The 26,114-nt window shown below is 49.2% G+C and overlaps 1 protein-coding gene across 3 annotated transcripts in view; it reads right to left on the bottom strand.

Annotated features, from left to right (window-relative positions):
• Positions 1-26,114, bottom strand: part of ATP6V1C2 (ATPase H+ transporting V1 subunit C2) — a 52,272-nt gene that overhangs the window by 17,679 nt on the left and 8,479 nt on the right. For all 3 annotated transcript variants that reach the window (XR_012003236.1, XM_072767716.1, XM_072767717.1), the window contains exon 4: positions 6,980-7,065. Coding sequence is in view for 2 of the 3 variants with exons in the window: in XM_072767716.1 (XP_072623817.1) it covers positions 6,980-7,065 (86 nt within the window). In the remaining variant the exon portion in view is untranslated. The remainder of the gene's footprint in view (positions 1-6,979; positions 7,066-26,114) is intronic.

The raw sequence follows: 26,114 nt of genomic DNA on the forward strand, positions 1-26,114 counted from the left end.
CCAAAGACCACAGAGCCAGTTATGGGTGCCACCTGCCCACAAGATGAGCCGTCTTTCTAGCTTCCTCGTCCAAGCCCTGGACAGAGGCAACTTCAACACACACGGTTTGTTTTAAAGAAGGCATTTTAGGTGTGCCTCGGTGGCTCAGTCGGTTGAGCATCCTGCCCTTGATTTCTCTGCGAGTCATGATCTCGAGGTCCTGAGATCCCCCTCATCGGGCTCCCGACTCAGTGGGGAGTCTGCTTGAGATCCTCTCTCCCTCTGGCCCTCCCCCAACTCTCGCATGCACACGTGCATGCTCTGTCAAATAAACACATCTTTTTTAAAAAAAAAAACAAGAAGGCATTTTAAACCTTGGCAAAGGGACACCTGGGTGGCTCAGTGGTTGAGCATCTGCCTTTGGCTCAGGGTGTGATCCCAGGGGTCCTGGGATCGAGTCCCGCATCAGGGTCCCCGCAGGGAGCCTGCTTCTCCCTCTGCCCATGTCTCTGCCCCTCTCTCTGTGTCTCTTATGAATAAAAAATAGATAAATAAACAAACAAACAAACCTTGGCAAAATACTAGAGTCTGTGACTGTGGTTTTTCCCACCTGGTGAGGAGGTGCATTTTTCAATGTATGTCCTTTATATGATAGTCTATAGTGAATAGACCAAATCAGGGTTTTTTTTTTTTTTTTCAACAAATTTCCCTTTTCCCCTTCCTTTCTCCAAAACCAAACTGAAACCTGCCATCCTTGGGATGCTTCTGGTTCCCTAACCAGCTGTGGGCAGAGGAAGGAGCTCTGTTGTGGAGGTGAGACAAGCCGCGCTAGTGAGTGAACGTGGGCTAATCCAGGAACCCGGCCTTGGGCGCCTTAGTAACAAAGCCCTCTGCACCTGGGTCTCCCCACCTGAGAAATGGGCAGGAGGAGGCCACACACCGCTGAGTGCCCACTCTTCAGATCAGCTCTGTGCACATTTAAGGAGGCGCCCGACCCCTGCTGGAGCAAGCTGCTGCTTACACCCTGCCTCGAGACCAGCCCCCCTCTCCTGGATTCTCACCCCAGGATAGGTGCATGCACCCCCTGCCCAGCACATCCTTGTGCAGATAAAAGGGACTGCTGGCCGCTCACTCAACAGTCAGGCACCTCCACTGATGCCAGCTTGCTACGGTGAGGGGGAGAGGGAGCCCCCACCACCACCGATTTCTCCTGGGGAGACAACCAGGCAAATGGTTGAGCGGCATTTTGCAGGCTGAGCAGCAACAGAAGCGCATCGGGGTGCTACGGGTAGGCGAGCTGGCGCCTGACTCCCACGGAGGGCCAGGAGGGCTGCACGCAGGGGCTGGAGGTGACGGGAGGCTGCCATATGGCCACTGGGGGAGGGTGCTGCATGGGGGCCCGGGGTTGCTGGGACAGCCCAATGGAAGGGGAGGGCCAGGGCGGGTCACAGAAGGCCGTGTCTGTGTTTGCTCCTATGATGATAAAGACACGAGGCACCCAGTGTGTACCAGAAATTGGCCACACATTGCTCCAACTCCAACAGCAGAGCTGGGAAGGTAGGTCACTGAGCAGGTTAAGACACCAGGGGACACCAGGGGACACCAGGGGACACCAGGAGCTGTGTGGTCAGCCAAGGACATTCATGCACTGGGGCCACTGGTGGCTCTGCAGGAGAGAAGCCAGTGTCGGGGTACGGGGTGCGTGTCAGAGAGGAGGAGCAGCGGAGAGGGGCCAAGCTCTGGAAGCACAAAGGGGAGGGCCAGCTCAACAGGACAGTGCCTGGGAAGGACGCCCAGGGCACCCCTGGATTTCCAGGCTGGGTAAGTGGGGACAGCAAGGGGCCCCTCACTAAGTTGGGCAGCCACAAGGATGGATGGGGCAGAGGGGAGAGGAGACAAGTCCGAGATGAGGGGAGTCAAGTCCCCAGGACGAAGATGGAAATGAAACGGGGCTCAGAGGAGGGAACCGGGCAGCGGGCAGAGGAGGGAGCGCACAGCGGGTGGGAAGTGCCTTCCAGCTGGACGCTGCTGCCACCGCCCAGGACATCAAGGCTAGTGATGGGTGATGGCTGCTGGTTCACGTTGGCCGGGACTGGGAGTCATTCCATTTAGCTTACCTTTTAACACTATTAAGTATGTTGGCAAATTGAACACCAATAAAAAATAAATTTATTATTTAAAAAAATTATCATTTAACATACACCTAAAAGAATGACTGCTATTTGACAGATCTTAATAATTTAGTTAAATAATGTTTGATACTTCATTTAATAAGAAAACATGCTAAAATCACACACACAAAAAAGTACTATCATCGTCTCCATCGCAGAGGCGAGGGCACCGGCACGAGGCAGGCCCCTCACCAACATCTGCTATGAGACGAGACAGTGACTGGGGAGGAGGCGGCACCCCCGCCCCTTCCCTGCCTGCCCCAGTCAGGTCACGCTACCCTGCAGGGTGCATGGTGGCCCATCTCTACGCAAGAACCCAGTGCTCATACCCCTGGGTTCCCTCGCACCTAGGAGATGGCCTCCAGGCTCCCGGTGCTCGAATTCACAAGAGGCTCCAGGGGGAGAGGGGCCCTGATCGGCTGGGATGCGGGGCCCCATCAGGAGAGACAAGGGGGCTCCCACCAAGGCAAGGCCCGTGTGAGGACCCAGTGATGGCACCAACCTGCTGGCCCCGGACCCTGGGCTTCCAGCCTCCAGGACCGCGAGGGATAGGGGTCTGTTGCATAAACTCCCGGCTGCCGTATTCTGTTAGGACACCCCGAGCCGATACAGACCGGGGTACAAATTTGCTATGAATATGGTTTTGTACTGCCGCACCCTGCAGGGGAAAACGCTGCAGAAGCGTGCAGGCCAGGGGGGAACAGCACGTATGTCTGGATGATGGAGGGTGGGGGCGGACGGGGTGGGGTGAGGTCAGAGGCAGGACCCGAAGGTCGAGAAGGCAACTGTGCCAACTGATCCCAGCCACCGAGCCCCGCTGCGGGCGGGGCACGCTGGCCACAGGCTGTCAGGCTGGAGCCCTCGCCCGTCCCAGTGGCCGGCCCCAGGCGGGGATGCTGGGCAGACCTGTGCGTTGGAATCTGCGCCCCTTCTCGCGACCACTCTGCCACTTCCTGCCCCCTGGGGACACTCCAGACCCCGGGCACGGATGCCTGGACCCCCTACTCTCTTTCACTGCTGCTTTTGTCTTTTAACAGCAGGACAAGGGCCACTCCTGAAAGCCTGCCGACCGTCCATCCACCTGCTGCCTGGGACACTCGCCTGTTCGGTTCCACTCATGATGCTGCCTGGACACCCCCACCCCCCGCCCCAATTCCTCGCACTTTCAGGCTCCTGGAGGCCGGATGACTGTTTCTGTGTCCCCAGAGCCGGTCACAGCGCCCAACACAGAGCAAGCCTTCCATTTAAGAATCTCCCTAACAACCCTGGTGATTGTACTAACTTGCAGTACGTGGGTTGCTGAGAAGAGACACAATATGGATCAAACCAAACGTGTCTCCACGCATTGTCATAAATTCTAAGGTCTTTATGGCATTCAGATCAGAGAGAATGAACTGCTCCCTTTCCGCCAGAAGAGCTCCTGTAGGAGCCAGGCTCTGCCCATCTCCTTGGGTGGCTCCCCAGCACTCAGTCTTAATTGGCATCACAGCCCATATGGCACCGTGGGGCCGTCCCCCCGGCCAGGAGCTCCTGGAGAGCAATCTGCATGCCCAGCGCCCAGCACAGTGCTTGGGACTTGAGAGCCATGCGGGGTGGGGGTGGTCCATGAATGAGGGGGTGAGAGGATGTCAGATAAATCTGAGACCGTGCAGACCTCCCTGCAACAGCCTCTTGGGATCTCTGGTGTGTGACCCTGACCCCCTGACCCCCTGACCCCCTCTCCTCCTTCACCTCCCCTTGTGTGTCCAGAGCACCAGTTCCAGCTCCAGACCCTGACCCTTGCCCTAGGTCTAGCATCCAAGGGCAGCACCGCCCTGTCCGTGCCCATCACCTTCGGTGACAACATGGCCTGAGGACGGTCCCCCGACTTAGAAAGCAGCAGTCCCCTTGGGCCTTCCTGTCCTGCAGCTTTCTCTCCGCTGGCCCGGGAAAGAACAGGCCCCCACTCCCTTCCCTGGCTGAAGTCGGAGAAGCCTGGCCCCCAAGGGAGCAACTGACGGCTTGGGCTGATGGCCCATGAGGTCAGACCATGACCTGGGCAGGCTCACTCAGAATCAAAACATGCTGTTCACAGGTGGCTGCTCTTGCGCACTAGTGACCTCATCTTAGAACCAAAACAAGGCCTTCCTGGCAGGCAGCAGGATGAGGGACCCATGACCACATAGGCTGCGGCCTCTCTCCCGGTCAGACTGACCAATCTCTGGGTGTTCATGACATCTGGGCATGAGCTGGGGCCTGCGCCAGACAGCCATGCGTCTGCCCCGCTACTGCTACAAGCCAAAGCACCTGTCTCCTTCCTTCCAGACTCAAAGCTCAGCTGGGGCCAAAGAGCAAGCAAAAACAAAAGGTGCCCGTGCAAGGCTAAGAGCCCTTTGTAAAGGGATTATGTCCAATGACGGGTGAGAAAACCACGACCCAGAGAGATGACCTGTGAAGGTCCAGGGCCAGGTGTGGCTGCTCCAAGGCTGCTGCTGCTGCTGGCTGGCTGTCCCTACAACAGTGCCCTGGGGGACAGAGGCGAAATCCTGCCCACTGAGGGTAGCACTGACATCTCCAGTTAATTCTGTCAACCGCTATGCTACGCATGGGTGCTCTGCAGAAGAAGAAAAGGATTTCCCCATCCAAATGGAATCAGAAAAGCCTGAGCAAAGTCAGCCTGAGCAGGTCTCTTGACTGCAGTACTTTTCAGAGCCTTTATTGTGCTAATACACGTTGTGAAGGTCAAGAGTCACTGGCCAAGAGCAAGAGCCCTGCATTTGAGCCCCTGACCTCTATTTGCACAGAGCTGGTTACAGAAGGAGCCTGGAAGCTCTAGTCTGGGAAATCATGGGGACCCGATTCACAGCGGGCCCGGGGATAATGAAGCCTATGACATGAACAAATGAAGCTGAATCTCCTCCTTCCGAGATGAGAAGCAGCCAGCCTTTCAATAGCTGCCATTGCACCGGGGATGGAGATGGTGGAATGAGAATATCTAGTTTTAAGGAACATGAATTGTGGGTAGAAGCAAGCATCTTGAGCGCTATTGCAGAGTGAGCTTGAATCCCTGTGTCTTAAAGACCAGGTTTTTATGTAGAAAAGCGGCTCTCTCCCTTAAGCCAGCTCTTTGGTCTAGGACCCCCCAAGTTACCTGGCTTGGAAGTAAGATCAGTTGATCTATTTAAAAAGTAATTTTTTATTAGCACCAGCAAGAAATTTCAGTTATCGCAGACAGACTGCCTTCGGAAAGGTATTCTGATTAAATTCCAATCAAAGATCGGGTGTTTGTCCTAAAAGGATTTGCTGGCCTTCATCGTTCTTCCTAAAAGGATTTGCCGCTGCTCATCCCACTGGTTTGAGCAAGGCTGGAGAAAACCCAAAGCAAATGTTTCCTTCTGAAACGCTGAAGCCAGGAAAGGCCTGTTCAGGCACGGGGATGCCCCCCCGCCCCCCCCCAGACTCCGAGACTCATGAGAAGAAGGGCCCTTGCATGAGTGAACCCCATCAGGACCACACAAAGGTAAGCCTGACATGTGAACTGCAGGGTCCACAAAACAGCCATAGTCCAAGAGCAGGCAGGACAGTGGGCACAGAGGATAGTCATCAAAGCAAGGAGCAGGCCACAAGCCACAAGATGCAAGAGTCCACCTTGAACTTCAGAGCCAGAGCATTACCCCATTCCAGGAGGCATGCAGTGCTGGTGGGGCAAGCAGGGCAGACACGAGAAAGAGGGAAAAGGAATAAAACAGGTGATAGGCTGTTAACTGGAGAAATCCACCGTGACCCGATCACCACACCCCTACGGCCAGGCTGAGAGAGTCCACCTTCCCAGGGACATGCAGGCATCACACCAAGCACACTCACGGCAAACAACACATAACCTACTCTTTAAATATTTCATTTTTTCCTTCAAACCTGCAATGTAATAAGGGGGAGTTATTATATTGCATGAACACACAAGGCCAAGTTCAGATTCGGGGGCACAAGCATTTCCATTTGTCAATTGAAACAAGCAAATAAAAAGGCCTTTTATGGTTCTCAAGAGGGAAGAACTATGCATTGCTACGTAACAAATGACAGAAGTGCTAAATACAGAACACACACTCTCATTTTCAGTATTCGTACGTGCATTGATAGAGTTACAGGTTTAGGCACGCCTGGGTGGCTCAGTGGTTGACCCTCTGCCTTCAGCTCAGGTCATGATTCTGGGGTCCTGGGATCGAGTCCCGCATCGGGCTCCCTGTGGGGAGCCTGCTTCTCCCTCTGCCTGTGTCTCTGCCTCTCTCTGTGTGTCTCTTACGAATAAATAAATAAAATCTTAAAAAAAAAAAATAAAAGACATTCCAAATGTGAACACACAGCACAGAGCTTTTTCGGTCTAACTCTGTGTATTTGCTGGCCACAACTTAAGACTTCAGTCTGCGGCTTTCCTTAGGCCCTGAAGGCATTTTCCAGCCTTATCTGGGGAAAGGGATAAATGGGTTGGGCGGGGTGGGGGGATGGAGGAGAAGGTGGAACTTTCCATGCAGGACAGAGCAGAAGCTGATAGAGAAGGCAGGTAGGTCAAACCGTTAGACCCCACCAGCCCCATTGTCCCCTCAGGTTTCTATAGGGTAAAACCGGCAGGTGCTCTAGAAATGCCACAGCAGGACTAGTAACAGGCCCAGGGGCATGTCTTCAAACCAGTGGTGCTGCTGAGCTCAAAACGAGGTTACAGCAGCGCCCGGCCGTGTCGATTTTGACACTCCTTGGGCCGTATTGCTGCAGCCACGACAGGTGGCACAGCCAGGGGCACCGATGGGCTGGAAGCGGCTGAGAGAACCCTGGGTATAAAGACGCCAATGACCTACCTCCGTTGGCCAGGAGGTTCTCCGGAACCTTCCCTTTAGCATCTTCCATAACTTCCACCACGCTCTGGGCCATCTTCTTTATGAGGCTTTGGGAAAAGAACACGAGGCCGTTAGACTAGGAAGGTGTCTTCCTAATCCTCCTCTTCCACGGGGCGGGTGGGTGGGGAAAGGAATGGGAGCCGCCCTCTGGGGGATCTTTGGCAAGAGGCAGGCAGAGACTTCAAATGTGAATAGCCTCTGAACCAGTATTTCCACTTCTGAGAACCTATCTTAAGGAAATAGGACGAACAGAAAAAGCTTTCTGAATAAAAAGATGTTCTGCGCTGCAGCAGACTGGAAGCCACTGGAAGGTTCGACAATAGGGGATTGTTTGAGTAAACGGCATAGCCCACTGAGGGACCATTACGCAGGCATTGGGAACGAGGTCTACAAAGAATGCCTAATACTGTGGGACAAGGCATGCATTATAATGTTCCATGGAAAAAACCCAAGATACAGACTTATACAGACAGCACGGCTGTGACTACGTGAAAGTGCTCTTCCTACTTTACGGATTTTCGATTATCATCCATAATGGTAATTCAATACTGAATTAATCCGGACTATAATAATTCAGTATTGCTTTTATAATTAGAAAATCAAAACCTTTTAAGTCTCCAGAAAGGCTCCTGGAGGCTTCAGAAAGTATGAGAAAGGATGGTGATAGCAAGGCAGAGAGTCGTCCAATCACTAGGCCGTACGCCTGAAACTCATGTTAACGCTGAAGATCCAAAACGTCATAAAACAAACAAGAGTTCTCCACCCCTCAAACCAATAACAAAGTATGAGAAAAGAAATTGAAGTATAGGATTTCAAGGCAGAAGGACTCAAATTCACACGGCTCTGCCAATTACAAATGTATCGCCTCTTTGTTTGGTTTTTAATTTTTATTTTAAGTAGGCCCCACTCCCAGTGTGGGGCTCAGAGATCAAGAGTCCATGCTCCACCCACGGAGCCAGCAGGGTGCTCTTTGCAATTTTTTTTCTTTTTTCTCCGGGAGCCTGCTTCTCCCGCTGCCCCATCTCTCTCTCTGTCTCTCTCATGAATAAATACATAAAATCTTTAAAAAAAAAAGAGAGAGAGAGAGAGAGAGAGAGACATGAGACTCCCAATGTGGGACTCGATCCTGGAACCCTGGGATCATGCCATAAATAAAATCTTTTTAAAAAACGAAGTAATATCTGCACCCAAGGTGCTCAAACCCACAACCCCAAGATCAAGAGTTATACACGTTTCTGACTGAGCCAGCCAGGTCCCCCAAATGTATGCTTTGGGCCAGATTTTTAAAATTTCTTTGTACCTCAGTTCTCTTATCTATAAGATGCAGATCACACTCATTTTGCAGGATTATTATATTAATATAACTCATTAGACACCGAGGATCTGGGAGCAGAGTGTCTGCTCCTGGAGGCTGAGCACTGGGAATTCCGGCTGGAAAACATGCCAGACTAGGACTGAAGTCTAAAAGCTCTGAGAATCCCAATCTCTGCCTCAGGCCTCCTCTCCACCTGCTCCGGGCTCCCAGGAGGGAGGCAGCCTTGGCAGGGAGCCTGGATCAGGTCACTCAATTCCAGAAGGGGAACATGCTCTTCTGCTGTTGTGGCATTGGCCATCCTGGCCACGCAGGGCAGGAGGCTGGGGGCGCTGAGGACCAATGCAGGAAACTGAGGCAGAAGGGCGCCACTGAAAGGCCCCAGATATAAGGGAGAGAGGGACAGGGAGGAAGGGAGGGACAATCAGGGGAGGGGAGGAGGGGAAAGGGAGAGGAACGAACCTGTTTTCCCATCAAAGTGATATGTATTCATGGTCAAAATTTGAAAAATATCCCAAAAAATGAACCATCATACTGCTCTGCCCAAGAGAAAACACACACTCTGCATTCCGGCACACTTCCAGCACCTTCCACGTCCACGGCTTATGTGAGCTGAGGTTTTCTTTTGATAACACCTGCCACTTGGCGGAGACTACCAGGTACCAAATATTCTGTAATCATTACCTCATTGAATCCTCACAAGCAGGGGCGCCTGGGTGGGTCAGTCGGTGAAGCATCTGCCTTTGGCTCCGGTGGTGACCCTGGGGTCCAAGGATCGAGTCCCATGTCTGGCTCCCCACTAAGTGGGGAGTCTGCTTCTCCCTCTCCCTCTGTCCCTCCCCCCAACTCATTCTCTCTCTCTCTCTCTCTCAAATAAATAAATAAATAAAATCTTTTTTAAAAGATCCTCACCAACATTCTTGAAGGCGAGTATTATCCCATTTTACAGATGAAGGCCAGAGAAGTAAGCTGACCCCATCCACCTGGTCCATCTGAGGATCCTGAGGTTCTCAGCCACTGGGCCACGCTGCTGTCTACACTGCGACCCATCCTGGACTTAACACCTCCATAAATGTGTCAGCATTTCTTAGAATAGCAGTTCTCCACCTTACTAATTATAACTAATTATAATGACTCTACTAATTAATTACCCCACTAATCTCAGTCTGTTTTCTCAGCTATAAAATGGAGACGGGATTGCCCATCTCATGGGGTTATTTGTAGTGTGCTGTAATGCCTGTGCGGTTCCAGGTGTGGGGGGTTCGAGGCAAACCTCAGAGGTGCTCTAGGCAGCCCAATGGACCACATTGGGCTCTCCGCCCCCTGCTCAGGGAGACATGTGGCAGGAGACTGGGGCCAGTGGGGAACGGTGAGTCTGGTTCCCTCAGTTCCAGGAACCTCTCTCCTCTCTTCCCCTCCAGCCTGGAGGTGTGACCACGGCTCCCCACCTGCCTGGGTTTGTACACCATCCCTCGTGGGCCACCTACAGTCCACACGCAACTCTTCACCCGTTCATAAACAGACACTCCTCAAATCCTCCTCATCTGGATAAAGAAGCTGTGGTCTATATACACAGTGGAATATCACTCAACCATTACAAACCACGAATACCCACCCTTAGCTTCGACGTGGATGGAACTGGAGGGTATGATGCTGAGAGAAGTAAGTCAGTCGGAGAAGGACAAACACTATATGGTTTCACTCATACAGGGAATATAAAAAATGGTGAAAGGGATTATAGGGGAAAGGAGAGAAAACGAGTGGGAAAAATTAGAGAGGGTGACAAAACATGAGAGACATCTAACTCTCAGAAATGAATAAGGGGTGATGGAAGGGGAAGCAGGCGGGAGGATGGGGTGACTGGGTGACGGGCACTGGGAGGGGCACTTGATGGGATGAGCACTGGGTGTTATGCTGTATGCTGGTAAATCGAACTCCAATAAAAAAAAATTCCAAAAAAATTTCTTAAAAAATCCTCCTCATCTGAATGTGTCTTCCATTCGCTGTGAAGACTCTGGCTCACTAGATTCATTTATCCATTTGTTTGCTCATTCATCCAGCAAATTCCATATGCTAAAGCAACTGTGTACCCAGTACTGTTTATAGTGCTGTGAACGAATGAAACAAAGGCCCTCCTCTCGGGAAGCTTCTATCCTAAAGCTGTCAACAATTCCACTTTATTGGGGCGCCTGGGTGGCTCAGCGGTTGAGGTCTGCCTTCGGCTCAGGTCAAGATCCCAGGGTCCCGGGATCGAGTCCCACCTTGGGCTCCCCGCAGGGAGCCTGCTTCTCCCTCTGCCTCTGTCTCGGCCCCTCTCTCTGGGTCTCTCATGAATAAATATAGAAAATCTAAAAAAAAAAGAAAAAGAAAAAACAATTCCTCTTTATCATTGCTATCGTGGTGCATGCAAGTCACTACCTCCATATCCTCTGTGGTGCCTTGAGTAATAATTTGTTTATGCGAAGGTAGAAGTGACGCTCACCCCAGCACAATGCGTGATGCGCACCGCTGCTCAGGACACGTTTGTCGAGTGAATACATGACCTCTGGCACTCCGCGGCACCTAAATACCACACATGCTTGCTTCCTAATCAACCGCAAAACAGAACTCACTCATCATTTTGTTAATGACTTTTTGTGGCTTGCGATTCCAGCCCGTATGGAATTTTCAACAATAACAAGTAGGGCCGCACACCTGCCCTCAGGCGTGTACGCCACCGCGGAACATCTCAGAATAACATGGTCTGATGAAGTTTAACTGCTGGAAAACCCACTTATTGCACAGAACAAAAGGAGCCCTGACCTAGCTGTGATGACTATACCGTCATCAGCAAATTGTGGTCTTCCTGAATCAGAACATTTTTCTCATCAGAAGGAGCCTAAGAGACTATGTGATGTTTTGTTTTTACTAAGAGACTCTACAGTTTACTGTGAACACACTTCCATGGACAGAGCTTCCCCGTACCTGGGATCTACCGCATGGTGTCTTGCCACCTGACTGTATGGTAACTACTTCCCTACCTTTGCACACATGGGTGGTTTCCCCTGTGATAGGATGTTGCAATGATACACATGTTTTGCCCACTTGTGCAGGTCAGAATAAGTTGTTAAAGAATAACTAGTGGAATAAAGGGTATAAACATTTGTAATTTTAACAAACAGGCCAAGCAACTCTCCAAATATACAGAGCCGGCGTGCAGCCCCATCAACAATGGGTAAGAGCGCCTGCTTCCCTAAACCACAGCCAACATCGGGTGTCATGAATGTTTAATCTCTGCCGATCTGATAGCTGAGAAATTATATCTCATTGTTGCTCTGATTTGCATCTCTTTGATCATCACTGAGGCTGGACATCTTTTCATAGGTTCATTGACTCTACAAATGACTGTTTTCTTCTTCTGTGAATAGCATGTTTATGCCCTTGGCTGCTTTTTCTGTTTTTTTGTTTTTGTTTTTTAAATTGACTTACTTGTAAGGGCTTTTAAGTATCTCAGGAACTCAATTCTTGAGACGGTGCTTTGAGCTGGATGATGTCCCCATGTTAAAGGTGAAAACATAAAGACTTACATTGCTGAAAGTTACCCACGGAGGGTGACAGGTGTCAAAGCAGACACTGATCCCAAATCGACACGACTCTGAAGTCCATGCTCTTCAACGCTAGTTTACATTACACTCGGCACTTTCCTCTAAAGCACTTGATGAAAACATGTATTAATCCATAAGGTAGGATGTACGCTTGTATTTTTAATTAAAAAAGCAAACTGCAAACACTGGGTAATCTTAATTGTGGTGCTGGGTACATCAGTGACTGTCTCTCTGATATAACTACAGGAAACCTGGCATCTGCTGAAGGCTTGCAACTTCCAGGGGAAGGCTTGAACCATAAATTGTGGTTAATCTGGTTCAATCTCAGCTCTTAACACAGTAGCAGCAACCCCTTTTCCCATCTCTCAGCCACAGGGGAGGCAGCTGTGTGTTCCAGGAGCAACTTGTACACAGTTTGCAGGAGCCAGGGTGAACATAAAGGACCCTGTCCTTGAGATACTGGGGATCTGTGTTCTGATTGCTGCTTCTGATCACAGAGGTACAAAGAGGTGGGTGGTTAGTGTGGTGAGTGTTTTATGCCTCCCTCTACCGCCGCAAGCTCCTCGCCCTTCAGCTACACTGACTTCCAAGGGATTTAAAGAGTGTGTTGTCGTTCTCCCCTCTTCACTCTTCTTTTTCTCATTTTTGGAACCAGACATGAAGATTAACATTCTAAAACAAACAAACAAACAAAACTGTGTATATGGGGAACATTAGAAAGCAAATGTTCAAAGCCAGGGAAGGGCTCAGAAAAGACCTGAGGAGACTCTAAGTTTATACCTCAGGCTATTCCTTGGCACGGAGACAGCCTACAACAGTTGAAAGTAATAACAAAATACAGCAAACCCAATAACAAAAAACAGCAAACCCAGAGAAGGAGAAGGATCTGATTTCCAGAGTTACCACATTATTAGATTCAAATGTCCAGTGCTCAACAACAACAAAAATTACAAGGCATAAAAAGAAACAGGAGAGTACGGCCCATTCAGAGAAAAGAAATAAATGAACATAAGCTATCTCTGTAAAAGAGATGATGGTAGACCTACCAAAGACTTTAAAACCACTGTTTTAAAAATGCTCAAAGAACTAAGAGAAATTGAGGAGAAAGTTAAGAAAATTAACTATGAACAAAAAATAAAGAGATAGAGGCATGCCTGGATGGTTCAGTGGTTAACATCTGCCTCTGGCTCAGGTCATGATCCCGGGGTCCTGGGATCAAGTCCCACATCCGACTCTCCACAGGGAGCCTGCTTCTCCCTCTGCCTGTGTCTCTGGTTCTCTCTGTGTGTCTCTCATGAATAAATAAATAAAATCTTTTTTTTTAAATTGAACTATTAAAAAAAAAGGAGATAGAAAGCCTTTAAAAAGTGCCAAAAAAAGATTCTGGAGCTAAAAAGTACAATAACTGAAATGATAAATTCACTAGAGGGATTCCAAGGCAGATATGAGCAGAAAGATTTAGCAAATCTGAAGACAGGACATGGAAATTACCAAGTCTGAGGAACAAAAAGAAAAAATGATTGAAGGAAAGTGAATAGAGCCTAAGGGCTCTATGGGCACAGCAAGTGCACCAATATATGCATTTTGGGAGTCTCAAAAGAAGAGAGAGACGCCTGGATAGCTCAGTCAGTTAAAGCAGCCCGGGTCATGATCTCCAGGTCCTGATTAAGTCCCAGTCCAGCTTCCTGCTCAGCAGGGAGTCTGTTTCTCCCTCTCCTTTGGTCCCTCCCTCCCCCCCGCCCCCCCTCATATGCTCTCTCTCTCTCCCAAATAAATGTTAAAATCTTAAAAAAAAAAAAACAACAACAACAAAAAAAAAAAAAAACAGAAAAGCGAACAAGGGACCCAGGTGATAATAATGAATCACCAAGAAGTCTCCAAAAAAGAATGAGGAAGGTCTCTCATGGATTGCTGTCCTTTTTGGAATAAAGGGGAAAAAGAAAATAATAAGTAGTATCTGGGACACCTGGGTGGCTCAGCGGCTAAGTGTCTGCCTTCAGCTCTGGTCCTGATCCTAGCTAAGGTCTCAGGATCGAGTTCCGCATCAGGCTCCCCACAAGGAGCAGGAGACCCAGGATCGGGTTAAAAAAAATAAAATCTTTTTTAAAAAAGAAAATAATAAGTAGTATCTGTAGTTATGGTCACATTTTTGTAAAACCAAAACCAAAAGACATAAAAATACTCGTATTATGCATGGAAAAATCTAGAAGATTGGCACTACATTGTTGAAATGGCTGTCTTTGGGGACTAGAGTTGCAGAGAGGGGATCTAGATTTTAAAATGACCAGCATGTATTAATAAAAAAAAAGAGAAGAATGGTGTGGCAAACAAACAGAGCAATAAGAACGTGATCAAGAGCATATCACATGGGCTCAGCTGCTTAAGATTTCTTTCTTTTTTTTTAAATTTAATTTATTTATTCATGAGAGACACAGAGAGAGGCAGAGACACAGGCAGAGGGAGAAGCAGGCTCCGTGCAGGGAGCCCAACATGGGACTCGATCCCGGGTCTCCAGGATCATGCCCTGGGCTGAAGGTGGCGCTAAACCGCTGAGCCACCGGGGCTGCCCTAAGATTTCTTTCAAACTGAGCTTGCTAGTCCAGTGGGGAGCTAAGGGAGAAGGTGAGAAAGACGGGGGCACCACCCAGGTGGGAGGCAGGGCAGGTAGGGAACCGATGGGGGGACAGGCCTCCAGGAGCCAGGCAGCTAGGAACCCGGGGCTGAGGGGCCAGGGAAGAGGGGCTGCCGGTGGCCACGTGTGCCCGTGAAAATGCTCTGCTCCTCCTTTCTGAGAACACTATGGGGCACCTCCTGGCACTGCTGATTTTCGAACCCTGGGCTCCAAGAGGGCCATTCCCTCTGGCCCTTGGGACACAGGATGGCTCAAGAGCTGAGCACACAGCAGGACAGGGACCCCCGAGACCTCTGTCCATGCCCTCTCCTCCTGCAAGCCCACGCTTGTCTGACCACCTGTGGCGCAGGGCCCCGGGGCTCACCCAGGCCCACCCCGGATGGACGATGGGCACCAGCGGGGGGTGATCGCCACTCGCTGAAGCGCCACGAGATCCCAGGGCCCACGCACAGAGGACGTTCTTCCTGAAGGGTGGCCCCACTGCAAGCTTGCCTGGCAAAGCTTCGTGGGGTCCCTCCTTCCAGAGCATCCCCTGTGGACCCAGTTTTCATCGGACCCACCCCCCTGGGCGGGAGGCCCGCCCCCGCCTGCACCGCCCCCCTGCTCTGCGGGGAGAAGGGCTGAGCCTTGCGCACCAGTGAAGGGAGCGTGGCTTGAGGATCCCAGGCCCCGGGTGCATCCACGGGAAGGGAAACAGGGCTCCCCGCCCCCCTTCCCTGGGTTTTTTGGAAAATTCAGGCAAAGCAGGCTGATAACCGACTGGTTTTCAGAAATTACTCCATGCCAGGGAAGAGAGGCCCAACAGATGACAGGGCGGGGCAGAGGAGTTTCCACAGGGCTCGGAAGCAAGAGTAACAATGGCTTTTATCTAGTGAGCTGTCCTCCGGCCTCAGGCACTCCGTGGACACACAGACACAAACATCAACGAATGACAGATGAGGCGAGACCACAGTGAGCTCAGGAAGCGGAGGTTCAGAGAGACCAAGACACCCGCCCAAGATCCCTTGGCTGGTGGCCCTGACATTGACTAGTACTGTCCCCAGACCCCGCCCCTAACGCAAGGCCCGGCACCACCCGCTCTCGGCGCTCCAGCGGCCAACGTGTCCATCTCTGGATAACCAGAACCCCAAGCACACCCCACAGATGAAGGGGCTCTGACAGGCCCAGCCTTCCTCTGCAGCCACACAGGAGCCCGGAGAAGCGAGGCCCAGAAGCTTCCACACAGCTGGTGACTCACGGAGCCCCTGGGCCCCTCACCCCACTCCTTTGTCTGTGCTTCCTCCTCCGCCAAAGGACAATGAAATCAACGTGCCTTGCAGCAATCATCAGGAACATGTGACTGGATCATGATTCTCTGACTTTCTTTTAATAAAAAATAAAGGTTCAGTGAGGCCTCTGAGAAGGTTCCCACACTGGAGGGCTCTGGAGGGCTCTGGAGGCTCTGAATTCTGGCCTTGCTTTTTAGAAGCTGGAAGTGGCAATAATGGGCTGATATTTCCACCTTTAGAGGGATCCCCTCAGCCTACTGTTTGTAAAGCCATTTAGGAAAATCACCCATCATTCAAAACAGAATTTGCTTTGGCCAAGTCAGCTTTATGCAGCTTGATTCACCCACAGCTCTGCTGATTCTTGGTCCCCTTCTAAAGCCTGTCTACCCTCAAGAGAAAATTCGCCCCCCTACGGGGCTGGGGACAAGGAAGGCCTCTCTTCCTCTGAAACGCTCCTTCCTCTTCCTCTCTTCCTACTGAAACGCTCTAAGGTCCTGCAGGCCTTCAGGAGTAAGCGGGCATCCTCTGAGCATGGGGATGAGAAGGGAGACTGGAGTTTGTTTAAGTTCCGGAGCATCTTCCAGAAAAGTCAATCCACCAAGCAGTCTGGGCACCAACTGCAGGAGCCTCCCTCACAGCAAGCTAGGCCCAGGGCACACGATGTGAAGAGCGCCCCCAGAGTCGTGCAACCTGCAGCCCACCCCAGAGGATGAATGGGCAAAGGCCAGAGCGGGCAAATCATAAAAACAGAACTACAAATGGCTGATGGGCACCTGAAGATATGCTTCCTCCTGCTGGTTCCCAGGAAATACACATTAAGACCATCACACATGATCTGCATTTTACCTGGTAAACCAGCAGACAGGGGTATGACGAAACAGCACTGTCTTACCACCTCACTGGAAAACGACTTAGCGATCTGTACAAACAGCTTGAAATACGCCTGTATCCTTTGAACCAGTCATTCCACTTTTGGAAATGCGTCTTTAGGACACAGCCAAAAACGCAGCTAAGGATTTACGTGAAGGTATTAATCAGGGTATTATTATGATGGAGTGAAGTAAGTGTTTCATTACGAGAAATAAAATGAAAGAAGCCCTCCCGCCATTAAAAATCCTTGACTTGGGCACCTGGGTGGCTCAGTCGGTTGAGCGTCTTGTCTTCAAGTCAAGATTCCAAGACCCTGAGATGGAGCCCCCTGTTGGGCTCCTTGCTCAGCGGGGAGCCTGCTGCTCCCTCTCCCCCTGCCTGCTGCTCCCCTGCTTGCAAGCTCTGTCAAATCAACAAATAAAATCTTAAAAAAAAAAAATTCTTGACATTATGGTCATGCCTGGGAAGGAAGCCTAGAATGTAAGCCCCCCACCCAGAATCATCACATGGGGTCACGGTTGGAAGGGCCCTTGGAGGCCCAGGAGAGGTGAGGGCCCACTCGAGGTCACACAGCCCTTAGGTAGCCGACCAGAGCAAAAACAAGACCTCAGTTTTAGAGTAACAAATTGAATTTAATAACTGTTGTTGACTTGTTGGTTTGTTTTTTTTTTTCCATAAAATCTCTCCTCACTTAAATCTTTTGTCTATTTGCACACGAATTTTTTTTTTTTTTAAAGTAAGAAGAAGGCAATAGACTGCTGACACAAACAGTTTTTCCACACTGCAAAAGTGGGTGGGGCTTCTGTGGAGCCTGGCCAGCCACCCCTATGGGATTCCTCCCATGGTCAATCACCTTCAGGGGCCTCGTGAACACACATTTCATGGCAAATCTGCATGAAAGGTGTTTCCTCTTGGTTTATCTGAAAATATCCAGGCTTTCTCTTTGCATGAAATGCCCACAAGAGGCAAATCCATAGATGAGTGTCCAATGACCAGGGGTTGGGGGAGTGGAGGGGAGGGGTTGGGGCTGAGGCTGGAGGTTGCAGAATGGAGTGATCGTGACTGACAGGCACAGGGTTTCCTTCTGAGACGATGACCATGCTCTGGAATCAGATGGTGGTGATGGTTGTAAACATACTTGAGACCAATGAATAGCGCCCATCAAAGGCGCGACTGTTACCATGTGTGAATTATGTCAGTTCTTAAAAACCTGCCCTAGCCTTTCTCTTGGCTTTGAAGGTGAAGATCCAGCCTGGAGGAGAATGTCAAGGACAGATTTGGCCCTTTATGCTGGATGTCATCACCTTCTCCAAAGTTCCTTGGCCTCGCTCCCTTCTTTCCCATCACTGCTATCTTATCATTGCCACCAACCTGTCCGAGCCCTGCCCGGGGTCACTGTCCTGGGCAGGCCACAACATCTTTCTCCATGTTTCCTCCAATCGCTTCCTCTCTGCTTGTCTTGCCTCTCCCAATCTGGCGCCCTCCTGTCCATCCCGCCCACAACAAGCAGACAAAGCTCTGCAAATACCCAGCTTAGCATGTCAGTGCGCTGCTCAAACCATGTCAGTGGTTTCCCAAGAAATTCAAATGTTGATGTTCAAGCTCCCTGGCCAAGTTAACAAGGGGCCCATCTGCCTGTCCGGCCTCCTCCTTCTCTACCTACCCACCACCGCCCTTCCCACGCCAGCCTTCTAGAAGCACCTGGGACATCCTGAGCCACCTGGATGCAACTCATCCTTGAAAACAGCCCAAGTGCCCCTCCTTGCGGCAAGTCACCCCTAACATACACAATACAGTGATGGATAACACCCCCGCCCAATACCTGTTGGTTCTTGCACTCAATAAAAACTGTATTGTGTTCATTATGTACCAGGCAATATTATGGGGAGATAGTAGTGAACAAACCGACCACAGCTGCCGCCCTCGTGGGGCTTACTGGAAACTTCCCTCCACCACATCACTTATTATACTGTACAAAGTGTGGCTTTCCTTATCTGGGTACTCCATCAAAACAACAGATCTCTGAAAAATTATTAATTGTACGACCATCGGCTCCAGCAAAAATACAGTGGTTCCTGGAAGACACACAGATGCCCGGCAAGTGCTGGCTGGCTGGGCAAGTGCCTGAGATGTGAAGCAGGATGTTAGACCAGTGTTCCTCAGAGCCAACATGGAGCCATTTTTGTTTTGTTCACACGTCACCTAGGATTGAGATGATCTCTTTATTCATCTACCCCATCTCCCAGAATGTGAACGTCTTGAAGAATGGCCATTTCCTTAAAAATAACAACTCAGCATTCTCTATGTCTACAAAACACTAAGCCTCAATGCAATCGAAATAGCAAACTTAGCCGATGATAAGGGAGCCGTGTCCTGGGACCACATGGGACCCACGCTTTAGAAGGTCCCAGTGTGGCCTTCCTCTAAGCTGCGTCCATCCCTTTGGAGCAATCCAAAGGTTTGAGGGTCAAAGGGGATGTGTATGCCCACACTGTGTACCCAGGACCCTACATGCCTCAATGGGTGGATATTTATGTAAGAGAAATTAAAACATATGTCAAGGGACGCCTGGGTGGCTCTGTGGTTGAGCGCCTGCCTTTGGCTCAGGATGTGAACCCCGGGCTCCTGGAATTGAGTCCCACATCAGGCTCCCTGAGGGGAGGCTGCTTCTCCCTCTACCTATGTCTCTGCCTCTCTCTCTGCATCTCTCATGAATAAATGAATAAAATCTTTAAAAGTAATAATAATAAATAAAACATATGTCAATAATAAAGATTGTACATGAATGTTCATAAAAGATCTTTCTTTTTAATAGTCCAAAACTGGGATGCCTGGCTGGCACAGGTGGTTGGGTGTCTGACTCTTGATTTTGGCTCAAGTCGTGATCTCTGGGTCATGAGACGGAGCCCTGTAACAGGCTCCACACTTAGCGGGGAGTCTGCTTGAGATTCTCTCTTCCTCTCCCTCTGGCCCTCCCTCACGTACCTGCTCTCCCTCTCTTTCTCTCTAAAAAAAAATACATACATAAAAGTCCCAAACTAAAAAAAAAAAAAAAGTCCCAAACTAGAAGGCATCTAAATGTCCCCCAACAGGTGAACAGATAAATAAATTGAGGGTTACTCATAAAACAAATTACTACTGAGCAGTTAAAAAAAAATGACTGCTAATAGACACACAACAACATAGATAAATCCCAAATAATGATGTGGAATGGAAAACCCAGACCAAAGAAAGAGTAAGTAACCATATCATTCCCTTTATATAAATGCTGTGAAAGATGCAAATAATCTTATAGTGAAAGAAAGCATATCAGTGTTCAAGGAGCTGTGAGAAAGAAATGGCTTACAAAGGGACACAGAGCACCTTTTGCCGGGAAAGGGACACGTGGTGATGGCTTCACAGACATGTGTATTTCAAAACTCATCAAACTGTCTATTGCTTGTCATTCATGTCTAAATACAGCCACTAGGGAAAAAAAGCTACTATCCCCAGGTCACATTTCTGAACTGTCAAGTTCATAAAAACCCAACATTTCATAACACACTTGATGAGAAAGGTTTAGGGAAATGCGGACTCTTCATCATCGAGGGTAGAAGTGCAAAATGGTCAGCGCAGGGAAATCTGGCAACATCCATCAAAATTACAAAAGCATATGACGCTCGGAGTCAGCAGTCTGCTTCGGAGAATTCAGCCTGCGGATACACCTGCACACCCTTCCGTGCAAAGTGATGGTCTGGGTGCGGGATTGGGTACTGCAGCACCATTGGGAACGGCTCCCTTCCCCTTCCCCGTGAGACTAAATAAGCCAGTGTCCACCACTGTGGCTGGTTAATAAACGATGGGACCTTCCCCGTGTGGGGGGCCTGGTAGCTGGGAAAGAGACAGCTCTTTATGAACCAACAGGAGAATCTCCCAGGACACATTGCTAAGTGACAAATAACCAAGATGCAAAACGCCCATTTGGATTACTACTTTGCGTTTCCAAAGGGGAGAGGCTCCGAAAATGTATCCGAGCAACTCCTAAAACTGGTTTCCTTAAGCAGGGGCCAGGGAAGGGGTCAGATGGGGCGCGGACCGTGTAAAGTGTCCGGGAGACTTCTCATTGTTCAGATCTTGGATGCGTGTGAATGTATGACCGGTTCAGAAACAAACTTTTTCTTTTTTTTATTATGAACTTTTTAATATATATTGAGAGTCCCCGGCCTAGAGATCAACTTCCTGGAAGTGCGTGGAGATTAAATGGGGTTGGGACATCTGGGTGGCTCCGTGGCTGAGTGTCTGCCTTTGGCTCAGGGCGTGATCCCGGGGTCCTGGGATCGAGTCCTGCATCGGGCTTCCTGCAGGGAGCCTGCTTCTCCCTCTGCCTGTGTCTCCAGCCCTCTGTGTCTCTTGAATCACCCTAGGCTTCTATTTAAAATGCAGGTTCCAAGGGGCGCCTGGGTGGCTCATTTGGTTAAGTGTCCAACTCATGATTTCAGCTCAGGTCATGATCTCAGTGTCATGAGTTCAAGCCCCACAGCAGTCAGACTACGCACAGAGTTAGCTTAAGTTTCTCTCTCCCTTTGTACTCTCAATCTCTCCAATAAATAAATAAATTAGTCAAGTAATTAATGCTTTAAAAAATGAAATAAAAGGGCAGCCCCGGTGGTGCAGCGGTTTAGCGCTGCCCGCAGCCCAGGGCGTGATCCTGAAGACCCTGGATCAAGTCCCATGTCAGGCTCTCTGCATGGACCCTGCTTCTCCCTCTGCCTGTGTCTCTGCCTCTCTCTCTCTCACTGCATTTCTATGAATAAATAATAATAAAAATCTTTTAAAAAAATGAAATAAAATAAAATAAAATGCACGTTCCAGGACCCCACCCCAGATAAGCCTAATCAGAATCCCTGGAGGTGGTGGTGCCCAAGGACCTGTGCATTTTTTTTTTAATTCTCAGGGAATCATTTGGGCTGAAAGAGGAGGCTTATGACCTCCTGATGGGGTAGATGAGGGACACGGATTCAGTACATATTTACTCAGCTCCCACTATGAGTCAGGCGCTGTTCCAGAACCTGCTTACCTGCTTTCTTAGGGCTTATATTCTACAGGAAACAGGCAAAGACAAAAAACAAAAGTATTAAATAGTGGCAGGTGGAATGCAAGTATCAAAACAGGGTGACCTGGCAGGACAAGGCTGTCAGCCAGTCTGGAGAAGGCCTCTGGAGGAGGTGACATCTAACCTGAGATGGGGATGACAAGAAGGAACCCGCCCTGCAAGGGTGGGGGGCCTTCTCGTCCGGGACAGGTTGCGCCTGAACCCAGAGCAGCATGGGGCCAGGGCAGTGGTTCGTGGGGAGGGCATGAGGGAGGACTCCAAAGCCCGACTCAGTAGGTTCTGGAAGTCAGAGTTAAGAGCACGCATTCTATATCGAAGGCACTGGAAAGCCACAGGAAGGTCTCAAGCACAAAAGTCATGAGCCTCTTCTCCCTCTGCCTATGTCTCTGCCTTTCTCTCTGTGTGTCATGAATAAATAAATAAAACCTTTAAAAAAAATAAATAAAGCTGCTCCTGAAGTTCTTGAGAACAAGGGTGACAGCCATCTCGTACGGTGTGAAGAGCCAAGCCAGAGGGCTGAGCGAGCAAACGAGGTTAGGTTCGCTGGGCTGAGGCCTGGAGAACCCTGGAGCCGTGGGGCCCAGGAGCTGCTCAAGATCTAAGATGGAAGTAAGAGCCTTTGACTAAATTTAGCCTCCAAAGGATTATTCTGCGGATTTCACAATGTTGCCTCAGGCCTCCCCTGACCCCAGGCCTGCTGCACAGAAGGCCACCAGCCGACATTCCTTCCCTGCTGGCCCAACTTCTGGTTTAGTGAGAGCAGCTAGAGATGGGGGGGGGGGGGGGGGGTCAGGGACTGAGTCACCTCAGGCAGAGCAGAGAGTGTCACAGCAGGACCTGAAGGCAGGGCTGGCAGGGGAGAAGCTACCTGTCCCCTTCCCAGGCCCCTGGCTGAGGCGAGGAGAGAAGCAGGTGGACCAGGTAAGGCCTGACACGCACCAGCTACGTGACTTTGCACAAGCGGCTTCCGTATTCTCATCTATCACGAGCGGGTATTTACCCAGTTCGCAGGACTGTGGCGAAGATTCCATGAGGAAACAGAGAAATGAGAAGCGCCTCCTACAGCGCCCGGCACACGATGAGTGATCGCTGAAAGGAAGTTGCCAGAACAGGGCGGTGCGTGAACTCAAGACAGAAAACAGGGCAAACAGAGGCGCACACAGCGAGTGGCAACCCCCACAGCCTTCGTGCCTCCAGCAAGAGCGCCAAGTGGCATCAGGTACCAAAGCACAGAGCAGATATGAAAATGGTGATAACTGTTGTTCCTATAAACATCTATCAACGCTGTACAATGAGAACAAGAGCATGCACCCAGCTTGGCACCCATGGAACATTCAGGAGAAGCAGCAATACACGTGGTCCCACGAGGTCTTCAAATGGCCAAAGATAGAAACAGCACTCACTTACTTCACACTGAAAATGCAGATTTTCAGGCCCCACCTCAGACCTACTGAATCAGAAATTCTGCAGGTGGAGTCCCGTAATCTATTCTCTCATGGGGGGGCGGGGAGGGGCAGAGAATCTCAAGCAGGCTCCATGCTGGGCATGGGACTCGATCTCACGACCCTGAGATGACCTGAGCTGAAATCAAGAGTCGGATGTTTAACTGAGCCATCCAGGCGCCCCTCCAGTAATTTTTTTTTTTTAAGATGGTATTTATTCATGAGAGACACAGAGAGAAAGAGAGGCAGAGACATGGGCAGAGGGAGAAGCAGGCTCCATGCAGGGAGCCCAATGCAGGACTTGATCCCGGGACTCTGGGATCATGCCCTGAGCCAAAGGCAGATGCGCAACCATCGAGCCACTCAGGTGCCCCCAGTAATAAGTTTCCTAACAAAGCTTCCATATGATTTTCTTGTACGCTGCTGTTCAAGAGCCACTGACGTAAGTGGTGTGGAGGTGGCATGCCAAGTGTGGTCTGCAGACCAGCAGCACAGTATCAGTTTATGTAACTGGAACTTGTAAGAAATGCAAGGTCCTAAGTCAGAATCTGCATTTTTCTTGAGATCCCCAGGGGATTCATCTGTATGTTTGAGAAGCACTGTCTAGACTCTAGCCCAATGCTGCCTAATAGAAATATAATTGAGCCACAAGTGTCATTTAAAAATTCCTAGTAGGGGATCCTTGGATGGCTCAGTGGTTGGGTATCTGCCTTCGGTCCAAGGTGTAGTCCTGGAGTCCTGGGATCCGGTCCCACGTCAGGCTCCCTGCATGGAGCCTGCTTCTCCCTCTGCCTGTGTCTCTGCCTCTCAATCTGTGTCTCTCATGAATAAATAAATAAAAATCTTTAAAAATAATAATAATAATAATAATAATAATTCCTAGTAGCCACACTAAAAAAAATAACAGTGAAATAGGGCAGTCCTGGTGGCTCAGCAGTTTGGCAACGCCTTCAGTCCAGGGCCTGATCCTGGAGTCCCGGGATCATGTCCTGTGTCGGACTCCTTGCATGGAGCCTGCTTTTCCCTCTGCCTGTGTCTCTGCCTCTCTGTGTGTGTCTCTCATGAATAAATAAATAAAATCTTAAAAAAAATAACAGTGAAACTAATTTTAATAATATATTTACGGGGCAGCCCCGGTGGCACAGCGGTTTAGCGCCTCTTGCAGCCTGGGGTATGATCCTGGAGACCCGGGATCAAGTCCCACGTGAGGCTTCCTGTATGGAGCCTGCTTCTCCCTCTGCCTGTGTCTCTGCCTCTCTCTCTCTGTGTCTCTATGAATAAATAAAATCTTAAAAAATAATAATAATATATTTTACGTAACTCAATATCCAAAACATTACTGTTTCAACAAATATTAGGATTTTCCTTTTTTTTTTTTTTTTGGTACTAAGTCTTTGTAATGTGATGTTTCATACTTTACACATCTCATTTCGAACTAGCCACCTCTCAAGTACTCAAAGGCCCCATGTGGCTAGTGGATGCTGTGTGAACATCGTGGAGAGGATGGAGAACAGAGTAAAACTTCCAAATTCTTTTTACAAAGCTGTCATCAGTCTTACATTAATACGGCTTTCTAATGTTGTGCTGTCACACAACAGACCCACCTTAATATTGTGGTTAAAAGTGAGGACTCTGGAGCCAGACTCCCTGGCCTCTCGCCTTAGCTCCAATTCAGTAAGTTTGTGGGTCATGAAATTAATACATGAAAATCTCTATTTATAAACAGTAAGCATTTAAAGAAAACATCTCATTTCTAATAGCAATTAAATAAAAAATAAAACGAGGGGAAATAGTCAATGAGATACTGTGCAGAACCTTTATTGAATGAGACATGGAAACTCTCTTTCAGAGGAAGGAGAAAAATAATTAAGTCATTTGAAAGATGCACTGTGCTCAAGGAAATACTCAAAATGATAAGAGTGTTAATACCCCCTAATTTCAATATAATCCTAAATGAATTATCAACAAGATCTTTGCACCATCCATGTGATAGGTTCTGTCCTAAATGCTTGGGATATATCTGAATTTAAAAAAAAATTCATGCTTAGGAGATATCTCACTATGAGATCTTTAAGGTTTGTAAATATTAGGGCAGGAGCATGAAGGCATGTGTATTTTTTGTTTTGTTTTACTAAGGAAGGAACAATACAAAACCATCATAATGATTGCCTACGGGGAGAGCAACTGGGGTAAGGTGGAACTTTTTGTTCCTTTTTATACCATTTGATTGTTACACCACTTAAATTTTTAAATATTTACAAATACTTTGTAAAATGCCAATGTTAATTATCTGAGCAATGAATAAGACATGAGTGAGCCATTTTTAAACGTCTGTATTTAAAAAAAAAAAAAAATCCTAACAATGACTGATGGGTGAATCTGGGTCAAGGCTCCTCTGCTGCCCTGAGCCCACTCAGCTCTTTCTCTGGGCATGTTCCTCATCTGGAGCATGGCTGGGTTAGATTAGCTCTCTAGGGGTCTGTGCAGCTCTAATATTTCAGGATTCTTCTGTTCATTCATTCAGCTGGTTTTTGAGGGCCTACAAAGTTATAGGTGCAAGGGATCTACCGTGTACCAATGACTAACCTCAGGATCTAGCTAGAAGGCTGATATTAACCAAATGATCGCAGAAGAAAATGCACAAGTACACTGTGAATGCCATGAAGAGGGAGCCCACCAGGACAGGGGGTCTGGGAGGAGGAGAGTCTGGGGAGGCTGAGCAGCCTGAGCAGGTGTTCAGGGGGTTTACAGTGAGGGGGAGGTTGGAAATAGTCATCAAGAACAGGAGGACAGCCAACACATACAGTAGGACTGCCAGGCAGCTTTGAGGAGTCTAGAAAGCACACAGCATTAAGAGGCATTCAACTGGGGCGCCTGGGTGGCTCAGTTGGTTAAA

The sequence above is a fragment of the Vulpes vulpes genome, chromosome 8 (genome assembly GCF_048418805.1).
Source record: "Vulpes vulpes isolate BD-2025 chromosome 8, VulVul3, whole genome shotgun sequence".
Taxonomy (NCBI): Eukaryota; Metazoa; Chordata; class Mammalia; order Carnivora; family Canidae; genus Vulpes; species Vulpes vulpes.